Here is a 15548-nt window from a genome sequence, read left to right as displayed (position 1 = left end):
TAAATTAAATTATTGAAAAGATGAAGAATTTAATTAATATTTATATTAAAATTCAAAAAAGAGGCAAAACGACGTCATTTTACATTTTCTTTGCTGACTCAGCTCTTTGACATGCCACATAGGCAATTGATATTAATAAAAAAAATTGCCACGTAAGATTTCGATAGAGTTCATTGGACTTAACACTCGAGTGTCCCATTTTCACAAAAAGTCAATATATTTTTCGTAACTTTAGCACTTTAAGTGTTCCCGTGTTTTAGCAAGTTTTTTTTTTTTTTTTTTTTTTTGTAACTCGGGGAACTCATAAGCCAATAGCCGGCAAGCAAATCTTGAGAGAGCGACGGCAGGACCCACCATCACAGTACTCCACCACCATAGTACTCTAGGTAAGAATCTCTAATAACGCCTCTGAGATTTGAACTTCTCTCCTTCGTGAGGGGAAGAGAGCCCGAGCCAAGTTTTAGCAGGTGTTCATTATCATTTAGAGGGATAAACTGCAGATTTCGCATTCTTGCGCTTTGATTTTGTACTATTCCTATCACATACGCCGGTCCAAAGAAGCCATGCTTTTGCTTAAACATGAATCTATCAGGCCGTCACGAAATATACATGCCATCTGCTAGTTTGACTCGAGTTGTACGACGAGATCACTAGGAAAAGAGACGTTTGGATGGAAAGTAACTCGAGCATTTGCAGACGACGGACTGTTGAGTAGAGTCGTTGCTTGTCTACAGACAAACAACACAAGGAATCTCGACCTTCGATTGGGTACTAACAGTTATTTTTGCCATAATGAACTCGACTTCATCTCCCGACCAACGACCTGGTTCTACAATTTTTGAGGAATTTTCTGACGGCAATGCGGTTCGTTTTCTCAGTAGTGACCAAAGGAACCGTTTCCTGCCACCCACGGGAATCGGATCGGAGTCCTCCAGATTCAAGGGACCGAAATCCAATGACGAGACGCCTCGAGAACAGCCGCAAGCCTTCGATGATATAGATAGTTGAAATGGCCTGAGAAAGACCTCCACTGTCGTTACGATGTAGGAATCGAGGATTATGTTTTTCGTATGTTTTGCTTTTATCTTTTATTTTGAAATCGAGAGGACAGAATTTCTTCATTTAGAGTGGCCGGCTGAAAGAACCTTATGTCGCAATGAGGCAAGAGTAGAGAGATTATTATAGAATTGGCATCTGTTGGAAGCCGGCAACGTATGGAGGGTGGTCCCTGTCTCGTTGCGATAGGCGTTTTGCATCATCCACAAAACCTTTCTTCTGCGTGCAACGTGCTATTGTCTGTGTGCAGACGTGAGTTTCATTATTGTATCGCAACTTCGGGGCCGCCATCGCCGACCTGTGATGTCCAGAGGAGGCTGAGGACTGCGGTGGGCGATGATGGGTCAAAGCCATGTCCCATCGACAAAAATGGAAACCTATTAGAAACGTCAATATGCAATGGACAGAAAATTGACCTAATGCAGTTTGACCGGCTCTACGAGAAACTTGTACATCAGAAAACGCTTACACTAGAGAAAGAAAAATGGCTGTTGTCTATACGGGTGATTCGGCAAAACCATTAGCATTCGCACCACGCACATCAGCGAAAAGCAGGGCTTAAGGTGCCAAAAAACAAACTGCCAAGATTTAGCAAATGAGGTCAAGAAACATAATAAAGTCGGAAACAGAAATGGGAAAAGAAAATGAACAAATCTGGAAGACTTGATCAAAAGTGATTCCTAACAATGAATCAAAGAGAATTTTCGACTAACCCCAAATTACTAAAGCAAAGAGGGCATTTCAATTCAATGTGTAATCAGGGTTCATAATCTGTTAGAATGCAGAGCTATAATTAAATATAATATGTTTTAGGATGGCTCGATATTACTAATGAATTCAAAAAATAAGGAAGAGAAATCGTCGTTGTAAATGTATTGATCTCCAGAAAAGTGTTTGCAATGCCCAAGCCTAAGAGCACAACAGACAAAATGCACCAGGCCAAGGAGAAAACGTAAAGCATTAACCAAAGCTCACTAAACTTGGGGCTTTCAGCAGGCAGTCCTGTTGAATGCTGAAATCACCCTATATAATTCCAACCAGTAACACCACTACCGGAGTTTACTTGAGGAGCAATTTGCCCCTGAATGACCTCGAATATCTCCAGATGTTTTACCGCATTATACTGCAAAAAGGAATCGCCAAAAAAGTGGAAAAAAGATCTACACTCGAGAGGGTTGACTGCTAGGTTCAAGGCCCACCATAGCAGCCAAGGTTTCAGATGCCTCGCTAAGAATATCAACAGCCATGACAATCACAATGATGAATCACATTCCAATTTCACTGATGACCGTGTCCACTCTAAGCAACATCTCTGATGAAAACATAAGAGAACTCTACAGATTAGTATTATAATTAAATTTTAAACGCAAAGAACCACATGCAATTTCTGTGTCTCCACTGCAGCCTATCAATGGCTATTTGAAAGGGGAAATTGAATAGATATAAAAGGCTACTGAAATGAGGAACTAATGTCTCTTCAATTAAAACCTTTTAATAATTTTGAGTTAACTTCCATCTTGTCTTTTGCTTTTTCCGATTGTTTTTGGCAAGAAGTCAAAGGAGGTATGCATGGCAGGCTATATAAGACTGCTACTAGCTGACCATGAGATAGATGTGGAAAATGATTTACCTTGGAATTCAGAATCTTCCATGTATTTCTGTGACAGAAGAACCCATTAATCAATGATTGATAACTTAACCCTGTGGTGAAACTATTCGTGCAGCATTCAGTCAGACAAAAAATATTACCATGATCTGAGATTTGAGTTCGACTACTTCAGGTATAGTTGATTGTGTTGTGGCTACATTATTCAAGACAGTAAATCAATTAAAGTCTGCCAAAGAGAGAATACTTCTATCTTTAAGAGAGAGCAGTCAGTTCACCTTGTCCGTGGTCAGCACAACTAGTCAGAAATGATGTGAAGCTTGGAGGAAAGGATGCAAGACCATTTTCGGCATCACGATCATAAGCAATTTCCTTGTCTGAAGAGAACTGTTGAGACTCATTCTCCAAGATCGATAAGTATTCAGGATTTTGAATGCCAATGCAAGAAATATCCCTTTCCTCCTGAACTCTGAGAACTCAACAAGACAAGTTCATTGTTGGAAGTAGATCAACAATGAAAACATAATTTATCAAATGTAGCAAAGACAGACATAAAGTATGTCAGGAACTAGGACCCTTTCCACCTGTATGGAGAATAGGATGTGAACTCAGAATGCGAAGATATTTGAGATGCCATATGAGTATTTTGCAGTTCAATTTCAGTGGCATCTTTCAAGATCTCCTGCATGTATAGCAATTGAGTGCAGCCATTCTAATACAGTAGATGATGAAATAAGAAATTGCTGACTACATGATAAATATTTCAACTCCCTCAATGAGAATATTACCTTTAAAGAATTTGCGAATGAATCAGTTTCATAAGTAGTTGAAAATCTCAAGGCAAATTTCTGGATCTGCAAATAAACTGAAAAGTCCATCATGCACTATTGGACACAAACCACCAAAACATGAGTTGAAACAATGTGTGAACAATATTCTACATTTGGGTTAACCTATTAATAGGTGGATGACAGAATTCAGAGTTCAGACGAGTATAACAATGGAAAATTTTAAGGTGGATAATCATTTTGACATTGCAAAATCTTTAGTCATGAAAATAGATATGGAAAAAGTTTTTGACTTTTACAAGTCATGGCTGGCACAAAGCAAAACATCTGTCGTTTTTTTAACTGCCTTTTTCCATGATCACTTAAGTTGACATGGCCATTAATGTGTTGATTCGTACATCACATAAGCAGAGCAATAACTCACTCCACAAGAAATTTCCATCAATGAAATATGTATATCTACAGGAAAATCAATAGTATGCACGTTGGATGAAATTATAATTGCCATCTGCGCCAATAATGTGGGACAGGTTCAGCTTTAAATGAAGAACTAGATGACATAGATAGAATTTCCCATCACCATGGACCAATATACTGTCTCAGAAGATATCTCACATGGCTACTATTTAACCAAGCCTAAAACCAAATTTTCTGTTCCCAAGCAAAGGTACCGATGGAGCTGCCTATGATTCAGAAATTCAACAACTTAAGAAGTTTTATATTCTAGTTCCAATAGGCCTTGAAGGGAGAAGGCTTGCTGGAATGCTCTAGTATTATCTTAACTGGATGCAGTAGAGTGAATGGAAGGAAAGAACAGCTATTGAAAGTTATAGAGCAAACCCTACCACTGCTAAAAGGGAGCTGGCGTTCGTATCGCTAGCACAAAGCAAGAGAAGGCAAGGTACCCAGTTCATAATGAGGAAAAGAAGTTTCCTATTCTTTCTCACTGTTCTTTCACTAGATAATGGTCCTCTTCCCTGCTGTTATTTGGAGAGGACAGATCTAAATCTCATCTAGAGGAACCAACAAACTCCTGAGTATTCAAGACGAGTAAGAATAAATTACCGTAAAACCAAACTTCAAAACCAAGCATCAAAAAACCTCATTTTTCGCTTTCAGACAAACATCTTATCACACAACCAGTAGAAACCAACAGATTGAATACTTGCCTCATTTCTGCAATCCCTGTAGCTCATGAGGACAACTCTGCTAGCCATTGCTGGAAATTCAGACATGTACGACAACTGCGGCCTGAAGAACTGCAATTTGGAAACGAAATGCTCTTCCTGAAATAGTTGAGACACTTAATCAGGATGATTTGTAGCCTCACAGAGAAAGAGAGAGACATCATGTGCAGACTACCCCGTTCTGTAATTTACCACGAAGTTCATCAGGAGTGGCGAACTGAAGAACCTAAATTTACAGCTACGTCTCGTCAAAAAAGAAGTAAAAGCTTCCAAAAATGTAGCTCGCGCCTGCGATGTATCCAAACATTTAAATTCGAAGTTCATGCATCTGATCATCGATCTCCATATTCCGAAAAAAAAAAAATCGAGAAATAAGAATTATCTTGCTTAGAGACAACTTCTAGTTCCGCGTATCAAACTCATTTTCAGATCATACCGAACCAGCACCAAAAACCTATTCAAAGCTTATTCACAGGAATCGGTTTGGTCATGAAAGCGTCGGTGAAAGCACCGGCGACATTAAGAATCTCCGACCTCAATTAGACGGAAAACAGAGAAAAGTCGCGCAATGTCTCACGCCGCAATCAAGGCAAAAACAACGTAGAGGTGCACAACCGAACACTGCAATGCTCCATATGTCAAGAGCATTGTGAAACGAAAATCACTTCGCTTTTCGGCATCAGAGAAGAACACTTCAGTGACGAACTTGACGAGGACGAAGATACCGAATCGAAAGAGGAAGAATCAGAAGACGATTGAGACTGCGACTCACGAGCAACTTCCCGCTCAAGCAGATGGTGATGATCGCGGCCGGACCGGAGTGGAGCTGCAGCGAAGCCGTCGAGGAGGACGAGAGCCAGGTCCCACCGGAGGGGGCGAGGCGGCGGCGGTCGCAGTCGCGGAGAGGGGCGAGGACGAGGCATGCGGGCGGCCGGGAAGGGAGGGCGAAGAAGCGAGAGAAGCTGACCTCCCAGTGGCCCCTGAAGGGAGCGACGGCGGAGGCCGCCGGCAGCCGCTCGCCGGCGACGACCGCCAGGGCTCCCGCCATTTTCGATGCGCTTGGGGAGGGGGACGTTTTGAAAGAGGGGAGAGAGAGTGTGAAATGAAAAGGCGAGGCGGAGAAAAGAGAAAACGGTTATAAAGGTTTGTGGGCCATGGCCCACGGCCATCCTGCGGGCCCACTTTTTATAGGTGGTCGGCCCAAAAGAAAGCTCATTAGAAAATGTAATCTCGTAGCCCAATAAAATGATCAATGACCGAGGATACAAATGATCCCTAAACTTTGATTTTATATGTAATGTGATCTTTCATATTTTAATTTGTTTAATATAATATATAAACTTTAACTCAATGGACAACGTAGTCCCTAAAACTAAAGTTCAAGGATCATATTGAATAAATTGAAAAATCATGAACCGCATTGCACATAGGGTTAAGGTTTAAGGACTATTTATGTTATTTTATCTTTTTTGAGAGAGAGAGAGAGAGAGAGAGAGAGAGAGAGAGAGAGAGGACAAATATCCTCATTTTGATCATAAATGATTGTACTAGTTCTTTTTCTTTTCTTTTTTTCCATCAAATTTATAATAGTATCAAGCGCATTTCTAAATCTCCAAAATATGAGAAATTTAGAAGAACAATTTATATGGTAAATGTGAGTACTCAAGAGATATACACATAAATGAAAAAAAATGCATACATAGAAGATATTATTCAAAAGACCATTATTTTTTCATATCATTCAATAAAAAAAATAAAAGCGATCAAAATTCAAAGTAACTCATCGAAGATATATCACGAGCATAACCCATGATGACAAGCTTTTGGATTTTCTTTCTTTCTTTTTCTATCTTTCTACTACTACCTGAACTATAGTCGTTATTATTAGAGGTAAGCGGCTACCAATCCCGTCCAAGTTTCATATGAAACTTGAGCATTTTTATTAGAGGTAAGCAGCTCCAATTTCCATTCAAGTTTTCTGTTTAAGTTGCATATGAAACTTTAACATTTCGAGGCAAGTGGCTTCAATTTTCGTTCGTTTCATATGCAACTTAAAACCTATCCATCGGAACAGATTCCCTAATTTTTGAGCTTGAAACCAACTTTGTCATAAGTTCTACGGTCTACCCAAGTTCCATCGTCACAACTCATATTAGACACATGAAAATTATGAAATATTAATAAAGTAGAAGTATCGATCATAGATATTACTAAAAATGAAAGCTTGGATTAGTGGTTTCAGATTATTTCCTTGTCATTGGACGCCATAAAATGCCATAGGATTGTCCAAAGTCATAGAACAAGAAGAACACAAAAACTTATTACTAATTCCAAGTTCTAGTTCCACCTAGAACTGGAATTGGACTGATTCTCACTAATCCAATTCTCAATTTCCTAGTTCTATCTTGGAATCATGTCCACCTCTAATTATTATAGATTTTGACCCAACTAAACACTTTATATCACAACTTAACTTTATGATGCTTTAAATGCCCTAGAAAACAATTATCTCTTATGTATTTAGTGCGTGCTACATACCAACAATGATGATTACAAGGCAAAAGTATAGCTAGGTTTACAAAATGGGACGAGCAATTTATGAGCTATGGAGCTTAGCTTGTTGAGTATCCAAACCCCATCTCATAGATATTTGTCACAGTCCGTGAATCTTCCCATACTTGTGACATTTGTGAGTGGTGCTTGGGGTTATCAAGTGAAAAGTGAGGATGTAGAGGGGACGAACACAACTAGTTCGTTGGAGTGGCGTTAGAATGGTTGGTGCTAGAAATTCTAGGATAGAAAGATTATATTACTTAAGAGCTCTGAATGTGGGGTTGGCCTCCCGTGCACAAACTAGTCGAGAACTTATATCGCTCTCATGATTAGGCCATGGTAGGCCAAAACCAGTTGTTGAGTCTAAAGAGATATGCTATCTCACTCAATGGACTAAATGTCTGAGCTAAGCTATGCGTGGTACAATCTCATATGAAGAAGTTATTTGCCGTATTGTTAATTTGAACAACTAAAGAAGGAAGGCTAAGCTGGCGAATTTCGCTCGCCAAGCGCCACACAGGTCGTTCCGCTTCTAGGGAACTGCCGACACGTGACAAATAGTATCAGAGCCAAAATCCCTCCAATAAGTGGGTGAGTCAGAGAATCGAACTCCTCGCTCGCTCTAGTGTAGGTTGAACTGGAAAGTACTAATAGTCTACCCAATCCTACAAGGGCGGAGAGTGAATCACCGGGGCAAAAGGCGCTTGGACAAAGTGCGACTCTCAACTAAGTTTCTAGGATGACAATGGGGGTACTAGGAAGATTTGGTTCCTCACCAAGCGAGTGGAGTTGGAAAAGAACCAAATCCTCGCCGAATGGGGATAATGTTCCTAGATCGATTGGTGAATCCAAAGAGGGAAGTCTACTGCCACGTTTTCAACAAGGAAAGAACATCCATGTGGTTTGCTGAGGTCAAAATGCTTAGTAGGCAAAAATGATGCTGCCAAAAGATGTAATTGGCGAGAAATACCACATTTGCCAAAGAAAGCGCAGGTGATCGAAAATGGCTCAAACAACTGAGATCAAAAGAAGCTACCAATGAAGCAAAACCTGTTTTGTTGGGCTAGCATGAACATTGAATTTGAGATCCCGAAAGTGGCGCATCAATGGTTAAGGGATGCAAGGAAGCAACAAAGTAGATTGCAACGAGGGCGTTACGAAATTGAGTGGGAGAGAATGTCACAGATCCGTGAATCCTCCTGTACTCGTGACACTTGTGGTGCTTGGAGTTATCGAGTGAAAAATGAGGATGCAAAGGGGACGAACACAACTGGTCCGTGAGAGTGGCGTCAGGACGGTTGGTACTAGAAGTTCTAGAATAGAATGATTATATTACTAAGGAGCTTTGAATGCAGGTTGGCCTCCAGTGCATAAACTGGTCGAGAGCCGTTGCCACTCTCCTGATAAGGCCATGGTAGGTTAAAACTAGTTGTTAAGCCTAAAGAGATTTGTTGTCTTACTGGATGGACTAGATGCTTGAGCTAAGCTGTGCATGGTATGACCTCATATGAAAAAGTTATTTGACATATTGTTCATTGGAACAACTATAGAAGGAAGGCTGGGTTAGCGAATTTTGCTCACTAGGCGCCACATGGGTTGTTCTACAACCAACTGACCCATGACACATTTCCATTAAGTTCAAATTGAGTTTGTGTGTAATTCAAATCTTAGAGTAAGGCTTTGAATTTGATACTATTTAATTTTTTCTGCTCATATTGTCTCTTAGAACATGGAGAATGGTGGCATTGGAAGTTACAATATCAATTTAGGGCTTGCTAAAACAAGTGGATGTTAATCAATTTCGAAAGACAAATTTAACTTTGGATATGAAATCAATGGTTGTGATTGTCCGTGAAGCACTAAGAAAATTAAATATATATATATATATATATATATATAAATAAAAATAAAACCCAATAATTAGAAGGAGTCAACTTCATATATTCACTTGTTATATTGTCCATGCTTGGGACGAAAAATGGCCAAGTAAGGTTTCGAAATTAATATGTTGTCTCCATAATGGAAAGCATATGATTTCCAAAAAGTATTTGGTTTTTTTTTATGCTAAATTAGAAATGGACCACTCATATTGAATTATACTAGAGAAGATGACGAAAGAAATGAAGAGAATCACACACATAGATATGCAAATAAATGTAAATAATGTAAAAGATAAGCGATAATAATATAGGTGAAGAATCTCGTCGTTCATATAAATGAAACTCACCTTTGGTTCCTTGTTGATGTATTCAATGCTCAAGATCCAAAGGAAAATGCTAATGCACCCACGAGGTACATGTTAATAACTAATAAGTATGATAGATTAATCCAATAGAAGGGCAATAAAAATGAAAAATTTATATAATCATTTATTTAGCTTTTTTTCACCTATGAGAAAACCAAGAATTCAATGATGTTTACATATAATTTATTAGTTAGTGGAATGGCTTAAGACATGTGTGCCTCCTTCCTTTTATTTCTTATGTAAATGCTAGGTAAGAGTTGCATTGAACTTAAGGGAAAAATCCTTCAGAAAAGTTAAACCTAACTCAACCTTATACTTGCTGTGTCACTCAACAAAATAAGGTGATAAATCTTTTGAAAATACTGTGAATGACCCTTCATGTTCTAAATAAATCACATAAATGAGTTTATATTTATCGATTAGTAAACCATACTTATAAATGGCAATTTACTAGAAATAGTCATAGAATATAAAAGAAATGAGTAATCTGCAAATTTATTTGAAAATTTAATGAATATATTATAATGTTGGTAACTTACTAACTATAGTTATGAAACTTAAAAGAAATCAATAACTTACCAATCTATTTGAAAGTTTGAAATTTCCTAATCTTACTTGTAAAATTTAAAAGAAGTTACTAAGTTATTTGGAAGATGGTAAACTCATCACGATGTTGGTAACTTACTCACTATATTGGCTGAATGTAAAAGAAAATAATTTACTAATGAATTATGATGTTGGTAGCTTATGGCAAGTTAAATTCACAAGTTATAGATCCCTTTTTTTTTGCCAATAGTATTTGAAAATTACTAGCAACTTCCAAAATCTACAAACAAGGAAATTTTCTGTCTTTTGGGCCTACGGGACCTAGAATTTTGCAATAAGATTACTTTGAATATAAACTTTGAAGATGCTTTGAGGTTTGAACCATTAACACCCATGTTTCCTATTGTAGATGAGAATGATAGGTGCAAGTCGAAGATCTATTATTGAGCATCAATTTCAATAGGAATCTGGGGTGGAACAATGACAGAATTAGTATTTTTTAAACTCAAGCTAAATGGCATCGACAGCTCTTCATCTTTCTTTCTTTCCCACGGAGATGAAAGAATGGCGTACACTAAACAAGAAAATGACAAATAGGGGGTTAATGATGCAAAGGGAGTTTTTGAAAAGTCTCTTTCATGCTTATTTAGTCAATCAACCTAATGCAAAAATTGCACCTAAAGAAGAATATGATAACATAATAAAAACAATCATCCATATGCAAAATTGCCTTTTAATCCCACAAAAGTTGTATTCCTCAATCGAACATTATGCATAGTTCAAAGGGACCACTTCCCAACACTTTCATTGGCCTCCATAAAATTTGATCGCCTTCCGCTTTGGCTTCTTTATCCATTTCACTCCTCTTGTCTCTATCCTCAATTTTCTCCCAAGCCATTTGGGTCTTCCAGTTTCTCATGAAATGTATGCTATGGTGATTCCTATCACAATTCCAAATGCATAGCCTATTCCCACTGCTCTCTTATCAAACCAATTTGCATACTCTTTCGTACTATTCTGAGGTTGGGCATCATTATGGCTTGTTTTTTGTAATGGGGTTCCATATAGGCCAAGATTTCCACAAAATGATTCATTTGTGAATGTGCTCTGTTGCTTGTTTTGAGGTATGTGGCCTGTGAGTTGGTTCTCTGAGAGGTCCAAATACTTAAGGAATGCCAAATTACTCAGTTCTCTAGGAATCTTCCCACTAAGCTTGTTTGATGATAGATCTAGCCATTCAAGATTAGCCAGGTTTTCAAGAGTTGGAGGAATGGGTCCCATGAGGTGGTTGTGGGAAAGGTTAATCCCTCTAAGAGAATAGAGATATCCAATAACATTTGGAATGTTTCCTTCAAAAGAGTTGAGCGATAAATCGAAAGTTGTGAGGATAGACCTTCACTAGCTGAATCTCATTTCCTTTCATGACCACTTTCACGGAATCATGATAGGTTATTGGACCAAACTTAAGTGACATGTACAATTATTTGTTTTGCTCCTCTTGCCCAATTTGTACATTCATCATCCCTTAAAGTTTCACTATCAAATTGGCTAGTAAGGGACAAGCGAGGTTGTTGTCCGAGAGATCCAAAATGTGCAACTTGAGAAAGAGATCAGCTACCATTGGAAAATCCAAATGACCCTTAAAATTGTTGAATCTCAAAATAAGAACTTTTAGCTTTGGCAGTGTTCCTAACCATGCTAAAAAATTATCATTTATCTTATTGTTACCAAAATCGAGAACTTCCAAGTTTTTGCAATTGGCAAGGGATTGTGACAATTTCTCTTCAAATTGATTTTGACTCAAGTCAAGAGTTCTCAAGCTACAATGAAGTGAAAATTTTGTGAGGATTAAGTTCGAAAGATGATTCATTCGCAAGTTCAAAACCGATAGACCAATGCTATCGTTTGATAAGCACCCGAGTAGGCTACCGATTAAGTTATTATTAGACAACAAGAGGAATGAGAGGCTAGTGGCAATGCATATCGAAGAAGAGATCTTCCCCTCTATTTTATTGTTTTCAATCGAATAGTAATTTATGGAGGATGATGGAAGTGGAAGTGGGCCTGCAAATTTGTTGTTGGACAATCTAATTGCAGTTAATGATGTATTTGAAAAACCTCTATTGGCCACTTTACCGAAAGTTGATTATAGTTGAGGAATAAAAGGAGCAGGTTGGTCAAATTGCTGAAAAGAAAAATAATTGAACTAGTGAGTTGATTTGAATTTAGATGTAAGTTGTGCATAGCCTGGAGATTTCCTAAGGATTCAGGAGTCGAACTCAAAAGATGATTATTGCAGAGCTTCAAATATTGTAGGTCAATCAAATTACCAAAAGAATGAGGAATGGGACCAGTGAGCTGATTTTAGGCTTAATTGCAAGTGCATCATAGCTTGGAGGTTTCCTAACTCATTAGGAATGTTACCAAAAAAGTTGGTTCCCATGTAGAAAAAAATGGTAAGCTCTGTCAAATTACCTAATGTTGAGGGGATTAAACCCATAAGATTATTGTAGTATTGAAAGAGTCTATGGAGAAGCTTCAAGTTCCCAAGCTCTGAAGGCGTGGAACCAATAAGTTCATTATGAAATATGTGCAATTCTGTTAGTTTTATCAATTTCCAAAAAGTGGGAGGAAATGGCCTTGTTAGGAAGTTAGTACTCATGTAAATTTCCTCCAAGTTTGTCAAATTCCCTATTTCAAGAGGAATAGAATTGGAAAATGAATTGTGAGAGATGTATAACCAAGCTCAAGTTACCCAAAGAAGAAGGAAGAGATCCATCCAACTAGTTTGAATACAAGGTAAGCTGGTTCAATGAATATAGGTAACCTATTTCATTAGGGATAGAGCTATTCAACTCATTAAAGCCAAGGTTAAGCACCTCGAGCTTCATGAGCTCACCAATCTCTTGTGGTATTATCCCAAATAGTTGATTGAATGAGAGGTCAAGGTAAGTAAGATTGGTTAAAAGACCAACTTGAGGCGGAATACAACCAAAGAGTTCATTATACTTATATGCAATTCCGTCAGTTTCATCAATTTCCCAAAAATGGGAGGAATTGGCCCTGTTAAGAAGTTGGTAACCATATGCATCTCTTCCAAGTTTGTCAAATTCCCCATTTCAAGAGGAGTAGATCTGAAAAATGAATTGTTTAAGATGGATAGCCAAGTGAAGCTGCTCAAGTTACCCAAGGAAGGAGGAATAGATCCATCCAATTGGTTTGAATACAGGGCAAACACATTCAGCAAAGGCAACTGACCTATTTCATCGGGGCATAGAGCCATTCAACTCATTAAAGGCAAGGTCAAGCACCTTGAGCTTTGTGAACTCACCAATCTCCCGCAGTATCATTCCAGATAGTCAATTTAATGAGAGGTCAAGGTAGGTGAGATTGATTAGAAGACCAACTTGAGGCGGAATACAACTAAAGAGTTCATTGTGACTTGCATGAAATTCTATCAGTTTCATCAATTTCCCAAAAGTGTGAGGAATTGGCCCTGTCAAGGAGTTGGAAACCATGTAAATCTCCTCTAAGTTTGTCGAATTCCTCATTTCAAGAGGAATAGATCTAGAAAATGAATTTTCAGAGATGGATACCCTAGTGAGGCTACTCAAGTTACCCAAGGAAGAAGAAAGTGTTCCATCCAACTTTTTTGAATACAAGGCAAACACGTTTAGCAAAGGCAACTGACTTATTTCATTGGGGATAGAGTCATTCAACTTGTTAAAGGCAAGGTCAAGCACCTTGAGCTTCGTGAGCTCACCAATCTCCCTCAGTATCATCCCGAATAGTCAATTAAAGGAGAGGTCAAGGTAGGTGAGATTAGTTTAAAAAAAAAAAAAAAAACAACTTGAGGTGGAATACAGCCAAAGAGTTCATTGTGACTTGCATGAAATTCTGTCAAATTCATCAATTTCTCAAAAGTGGGAGGAAATTGCCTTATCAAGGAGTTGAAAACCATGTAAATCTCCTCTAAGTTTGTTAAATTCTCCATTTCAAGAGGAATAGATCCAGAAAATGAATTTTCAGAGATGGATACCCTAATGAGGCTACTCAAGTTACCCAAGGAATAAGGAAGTGTTCCATCCAACTGGTTTGAATACAAGACAAGCTCATTTAGCAAGCACAATTGACCTATTTCATCAGGGATAAAATTGTTCAACTCGTTCAAAGCAATGTTAAACACCTCAAGCTTCGTGAGCTCACCAATCTCCCTCGGTATTATCCCAAATAGTTGATTGGAGGAGAGGTCAAGGTAGGTGAGATTGGATAAAAGACCAACTTGAGGTGGAATATGGCCAAAGAGTTCATTTATGTGCAAGTGTATATAGGCAAGCCACGGCAAAGATGGGAACGGGAACTCATTGAGTGAACCTTTGACGTTTGAATTGGTGAGACTGATTCCAACCATGCTCCTAGCTCGGTTACATAAGATGTCGTACCACCTGAATGGGCTCACCGCCGTCGCATTGGAGTCGGTGGCATTTTGAGAAGGGAAAGTCCATGTAGATAGAGAAAATGTGGATTGGTTTTGGTTTTGAAGGCTACATTTCTATTTGAGAAGGGCTTGTGTTTCTAGTGTGAAGGCATAAATAGGAATTGCACCTTGTGGAATGATTACTAAAAGCACTATGAAAAGGGCCAAGGAAGCCAAAAGAGGCACTAGTGTCTCAAATTTTGCCAAACCCATGATTTTGTTTGTTTGTTTTGGAGGCCAATAATCAACCGAGAGGCATATATAAATAGCTTAGTTACTCTGTTTTTGTCACTCTCTTAGTCCATTCACAAAATGCCAATTTTCAAGGATCACCAATTTCCTACTTATTAAATGCCACTAATTGGAAAAGTTCAGTTGTTGGCCAAAATGTATAGTTTCATGTTGTTGGAACCGGATGATTGACCTTGACAAAATGTAGAGTTTCGTATCTTGGGCTTTTCTTGACATGGGGGTGCCAATAGCCAAATACCGCTCTCATGACGTAGGGGTGCCTTTACTGGCTAATGTTTAATTGGGAAGAAATTAATGGCCAATTGTTAAAATATATTCTAAGTTTAAGCCCATTGAATAAATATGATCCAAATTAAAGCAAAGCATGTTTAGCCAAATAAATTCTAAGCTCCTCTTCCTTTGATTTTGTTTGTTCTTACATTAATTTCTCTGTACTCATTGTTCGAAGAAATCGGCAAGCGGAAGTCTTAGTTTTTCTTCTTGTTGGCCGCTGCACATAAATCGACACTTTTTTTTTTTGGTCGAAAAAGGTAATTAAGCATTAACTGGCAGCAGAATTACAAGAGTTTAAAGCTTCAGTACAGATGAGATCGAACAAGAAGGGAGGGGGAGTCTCAGCCCAGTTCAAAGGTAAAAGATGAAGCCCATGGGCCTTAGCGGCCCAGTCTGCGACAAAGTTGGTTTCCCGGCGACAGTAACGCACAGCTAGGTTAGGGAAGAGACATAATAGAGCAACCGTTTCTGCAAAGAGTGCCTTGTTTTCCCAAGAAGTGCGATCAGGGTTTTGAAGTGTCAGTACCATCTCCAAGTAGTTGAATTCTAAAATAAGATGATCTTG

At 38.5% G+C, this 15548-nt stretch overlaps 1 protein-coding gene across 1 annotated transcript; it reads right to left on the bottom strand.

Annotated features, from left to right (window-relative positions):
• Positions 1-1917: 1917 nt before the first annotated feature.
• On the bottom strand, positions 1918-5705 carry LOC104417021 (protein POOR HOMOLOGOUS SYNAPSIS 1). Its single transcript, XM_039299901.1, has 8 exons — positions 5410-5705; positions 4620-4736; positions 3451-3546; positions 3247-3344; positions 2941-3131; positions 2806-2858; positions 2687-2714; positions 1918-2368 (listed from the first exon to the last, which is right to left on the bottom strand). The coding sequence occupies exons 1-8, from the start codon at positions 5683-5685 to the stop codon at positions 2322-2324; spliced, it is 906 nt and encodes a 301-aa protein (XP_039155835.1). The 5' UTR covers positions 5686-5705; the 3' UTR covers positions 1918-2321.
• Between the last annotated feature and the right edge of the window lie 9843 nt (positions 5706-15548).

Source organism: Eucalyptus grandis, chromosome 8 (genome assembly GCF_016545825.1).
Source record: "Eucalyptus grandis isolate ANBG69807.140 chromosome 8, ASM1654582v1, whole genome shotgun sequence".
NCBI lineage: Eukaryota > Viridiplantae > Streptophyta > Magnoliopsida > Myrtales > Myrtaceae > Eucalyptus > Eucalyptus grandis.
The sequence above is the reverse complement of the archived record's forward strand: the minus strand, read 5'-3'. Positions and strand labels throughout refer to the sequence as shown.

Bases quoted from the DNA above. Each gene is read 5' to 3' on its own strand.
- LOC104417021 (XM_039299901.1), bottom strand. From the start codon at position 5,685: ATGGCGGGAGCCCTGGCGGTCGTCGCCGGCGAGCGGCTGCCGGCGGCC. The intron at 2,859-2,940 runs GTGAACTGACTG...TGAATAATGTAG, and splicing joins TTGTGCTGACCACGGACAAG to CCACAACACAATCAACTATA. The intron at 2,715-2,805 runs GTAATATTTTTT...CTTCTGTCACAG, and splicing joins AACTCAAATCTCAGATCATG to AAATACATGGAAGATTCTGA.